The 5,000-nt window shown below is 39.9% G+C and overlaps 1 protein-coding gene across 1 annotated transcript; it reads left to right on the top strand.

The window, feature by feature from the left end:
* Positions 1-2,281: 2,281 nt before the first annotated feature.
* LOC143038321 (uncharacterized) lies at positions 2,282-3,091 on the top strand. The gene is made up of 2 exons (XM_076207346.1): positions 2,282-2,589; positions 2,746-3,091. Exons 1-2 carry the CDS (start codon positions 2,282-2,284, stop codon positions 3,089-3,091), a joined length of 654 nt encoding a protein of 217 aa, XP_076063461.1.
* Positions 3,092-5,000: the final 1,909 nt, after the last annotated feature.

Raw genomic sequence — 5,000 nt, 5'->3', positions numbered from 1 at the left:
AAATAATAAACAAACAGGTAAATAGTAAATAATAATAAATTGACATATAACTAATAATAAATGAAAATCAGACAGACAAATGATAACAAAACAAAAACAAATAATATAAGATAAATTATAATCATTACAGCATCTTACTTAGGTATTTATTTAACTGATTCTTAAAGCTTCGAACTGAACTACATTGCACTACCTCTGCAGGAAGTTTATTCCATTCATTTACTACACGGTTGGCAAAGTTGTTTCTACCTACTTCTAAATTGAATCTATTTCCGGACAGTTTGAGACCATTGTTTCTTGTCTGATTCTCATTCAATGTGAAAATTTGGTCACTTTTGATGTTGTCAATTCCCTTTAAAATCTTAAAGACCTGTATCAAGTCACCTCTGAGTCTACGCTTTTTTAGGGAAAACAGATTCATGTGTTTTAGTCGATTTTCGTATGATTTATTTTTGATATTTGGAATCAGTTTTGTGACTCGCCGTTGTACTTTTTCCAGTCTGTCAATGTCTTTAATGAGATTCGATGACCATACAGAAACAGCATATTCCAAATGTGGACGAACTAACGATTTATATAGCTTGTTAATGAGTGATGGACTTTTGAAATCAAAAGATCGCGCAATCAGTCCCAGAATCTTATTTGCTTTCTCAGAGGCTGAAATACACTGCTTGGATGATTTGAGGTCGTTACTGATAATTACGCCGAGATCTTTTTCACTATCCACTTTTGTTAACGAATTTCCAAATAACTTGTAATCGTACTTACTGTTATTTTTACCTATGTGCATTACCTTGCATTTACTTGTGTTAAATTTCATTAGCCACTTTTCAGACCATTGCTGTAATTGATCTAAATCTTCTTGAATATCTAATTGGTTTGAGTGATCATTTGCCACTCCGGACAGTTTTGTATCATCAGCAAATTTGGAAACAGTAGATTTTAGTCCATGTTCTATATCATTCATAATACTATGAATAGAAGTGGTCCAAGAACGGAACCCTGAGGAACTCCACTAGTAACATTTCTCCATCTAGAAGTTTTTCCATTTAAAACAACTCTCTGTTTTCGACCATTCAACCAATTAATAGTCCAACCTAATAGGCTACCACTTATTCCGTGTAAAGCTAATTTAGTAAGTAGTCTTTCGTGTGGGACGGTATCAAAAGCTTCCTCGCTTATGTTCCATATTTCTACCCCGTACAATGCTGTTGGCACAATCACTCCTTCATATATCCTCCTCTTAGCATCCATTCCCAGGTGTCTATTTCTCATTACACTTTTCAATCCACCAAGGCATTTACTCGCTTCTCTCAATCTACATTCTATCTCCACCCCCACTCCTTCCTTTCCTGCCACATTCGCACCCAAATATCTAAAACTATCCACTTCCTCCAGTCTTTCACCCTTAATGCTCACCTCCAGCCTGCTGTCACTCTCTCCCCTTGTACATCTCATCACCTTACTTTTACCCACATTTATCTTTAGCTTCCTTCTTTCACACACCTTCTCAAACTCTGTCACTAACTTTCTCAATCCCTCCTCTGATCCTTCTACAAGCGCAGTGTCGTCAGCAAACAACAACTGGCTCACCTCCCAATTTTCTCCATTTTCTTTAACTATCTCCAACCCCTGACGCACTACCCTTGCATTCACCTCTCGCACCACCCCATGCATGTAAAGATTGAACAGCCAGGGCGACATAACACATCCTTGACGAAGTCCCACCTTTACCTCAATCCATTCACTCTCTCCATTTCTAATCCTAACACAAGCTCTACTACTCTCGTAAACTTTCTCTCTCTCTCTCTCTCTCTCTCTCTCTCTCTCTCTCTCTCTCTCTCTCTCTCTCTCTCTCTCTCTCTCTCTTTCTCTCTCTCTCTCTCTCTCTCTCTCTCTCTCTCTCTCTCTCTCTCTCTCTCTCTCTCTCTCTCCCTCTCTCTCTCTCTCTCTCTCTCTCTCTCTCTCTCTCTCTCTCTCTCTCTCTCTCTCTCTCTCTCTCTCTCTCTCTCTCTATATATATATATATATATATATATACATATATATGTATATACATATATATATATGTATATGTATGTATATATATATACATATGTATATATATGTATGTATGTATATATATATGTATATATGTATATACATATATATATATATATGTGTGTGTATATATATATATATACATATATATATATATATATACATATATATATATATATATATATATATATATATATATATATATAAATTCGTCAATCTTATTAGACAATTCCATGACGACATGACCGGGCAGGTGCTGTCAGGCGGAGAGGTGTCGGAGCCCTTCAACATCATCAATGGCGTCAAACAGGGATGTGTCCTGGTCCCGATCCTCTTTAATCTGTTCTTCACCTGTGTGCTCAACCATGCTTGCAGGGAACTGGACCTTGGGGTATATCTGCGATTAAGATTTGAAAGTTCTGTGTTCGATCTTCGTCGACTGAACGCAAAGGCTAAGACCACTGAGAAACTCATTCTTGAGGCACTTTTTGCTGATGACTGTGCCCTCATGCCCCACAAGGAATCTGACCTACAGCTAATCGTCGATAAGTTTGCTGAGGTTGCCCGCCTCTTTGGCCTTACCATCAGCTTTGGAAAGACAGAGGTGCTTTTCCAACCAGCACCCACCTCTACCTCCCAGCCTCCCTCCATTTCCATCAAGGGAACTCAACTGAAAAATGCGAAGGAGTTCAAATATCTCGGCAGCACTATTAGCAACGACGGCATCCTGGACAAACAAATCAGTGCCAGAATCTGCAAAGCCAGCCAAGCACTTGGCCGGCTCAGAACACAAGTCCTGAATCAGCGAAACTTCAGACTTTCTATCAAACTGAAAGTGTACAGGGCTGTGGTCCTTACCAGCCTTCTTTATGGCTGTGAGTCATGGACCCTGTACAGACGACACCTGAAGCAGCTAGACCGCTTTCACATGCGCAGCTTAAGATCCATTTTAAATATCAAATGGCAAAACCGAGTCACAAACCTGGAGGTGCTCGACCGTGCAGAGATGACCAGCATCGAAGCCATGATTCTCAAAATTCAGCTCCGATGAGTGGGACATGTCATTCGAATGGATGACCACCGCCTCCCCAAACAACTCTGGTATGGAGAACTTGGCTCAGACAAGAGAAACACTGGTAGACCAGTCAAGCGCTTTAAAGACTGCATGAAGACAAACCTCACCCATACTAACAGTCCAATAAAAAAGCTTGAAACCGAAGCTTTGGACAGACCTCAGTGGCGTTCCATCACCCTGCAGGCCCACACCGTTTTTGAGGACCAACGCAGGGAAAACGCCAGGAAGGAAAAGAGTGATGCGCAAGGCCACGTCATCACAGCCTCCAAGCAATGAATATTTACCCTGCCCCCACTGCCCCCGCGTCTGCCATTCGAGAATTGGCCTCATAAGCCACCCCCGAACCCATAACAGGCGTTGACGTACCTCCCCGCCAGAAAACCTGAGAAGAAGCTGTCATCGTCGTAATCGACGAACTACCATGATCATCAAACACACACACACACACACACACACACACACACACACACACACACACACACACACACACACACACACACACACACACACACACACACACACACACACACACACACACACACACACACACACACACACACACACACACACACATATACATATATATATATATATATATGTATGTGTATATAAATATATATGTATGTGTATATGCATATATGTACATGTTTATATATATATATATATATGTGTTCATATATATATATATATATATATATATATATATATATATATATATATGTTGGTACATTGTGACAAGTTGATGAAGGTGGAAAAAGAAGTCACGGGTCTAGTTCCGAGTTCCTGAGTTTATTCCTGACCGGTTTCGCTCTGTGCTTCTGAAGAAACCGGTCAGGAATAAACTCAGGAACTCGGAACTAGACCCGTGACTTCTTTTTCCACCTTCATCATATATATATATATATATATATATATATATATATATATATGTATACATATATATATATATATATATATATACAGTATATATATACATACATACATACATATACCAAGGCTTTTTCCCCCTTCCAAGGGAGGTAGCCAAAAAGGGAAAGGCATAAAAACACTCCCACCCATTTCATCCCTAAATACACTCCACACCCCTCCCACCCTCCCTCTCATCTGAGCACCTCCTGGATGACGGGTCATCCCTGCACCCTGCCCACCGTCCTGGGTCAGAAGCAGTGTCGCAAGACACAGCACATCCACAGCAAGGCCGCTTCATTTAATCGGCGACCCCCCCTCTCCGTCCCCCCTTGCATATAAGGAGAGTTCACGGAATATTGCCTCTGGGAACATTGCCACTGGGAACATTGCCAATGTGGGAACATTGCCACTGGGAACATTGCCAATATGGGAACATTGCCACTGGGAACATTACCATTGGGAACATTGCCAATGTGGGGAAATTTCCACTGGAAATCTTGCTAATTTAAAAAGACTAGTAAGCAGACATTTAACTTTGATTAAAAAGAGAATTAGCTAGTTTACCAGTTAACTGCCATTAACAAAAATTGTAGGTAGTTTACAGCAATTTTTCGTAGGTGTTTTGTTTTCGTAACTTTGTTGAAACATTTTAGCTTCGAATTGCTTACGGTTTTAAAATAAATTTGTTCATTCCTATACAAGATCCATAATGGCACGTGTAATAAAAAGTGAACGTGGAAGTGATATGCGCGTGGAAAGGTTTCTGAAATACGATTCAGGTGTGAATGGTGAAAATCGCATGCTTATATTTAATATGACTGCAACGGGTATGGAAGATCTAAAAAGGCTCCAAAACTAGGCCATTGATGGCACGTTTAAAGTGGCTCAGGAAATATATTATTAGCTACTTACCATTCATGTTCAAAAAGATAATCTTAGCATTCCTCGAGCATTTGTTCTCTTGCTATGAAAAAAT

This window comes from Oratosquilla oratoria, chromosome 24 (genome assembly GCF_046742065.1).
Source record: "Oratosquilla oratoria isolate Oo_2021 chromosome 24, ASM4674206v1, whole genome shotgun sequence".
NCBI classification, from domain to species: Eukaryota; Metazoa; Arthropoda; class Malacostraca; order Stomatopoda; family Squillidae; genus Oratosquilla; species Oratosquilla oratoria.
This window is presented reverse-complemented; position numbering and strand designations above follow the sequence as displayed.

Coding starts and splice junctions, on each gene's coding strand:
- LOC143038321 (XM_076207346.1), top strand. CDS start 2,282: ATGACCGGGCAGGTGCTGTCAGGCGGAGAGGTGTCGGAGCCCTTCAAC. Junction 2,590..2,745: donor CTACAGCTAATCGTCGATAA/GTTTGCTGAGGT, acceptor ATATCTCGGCAG/CACTATTAGCAACGACGGCA.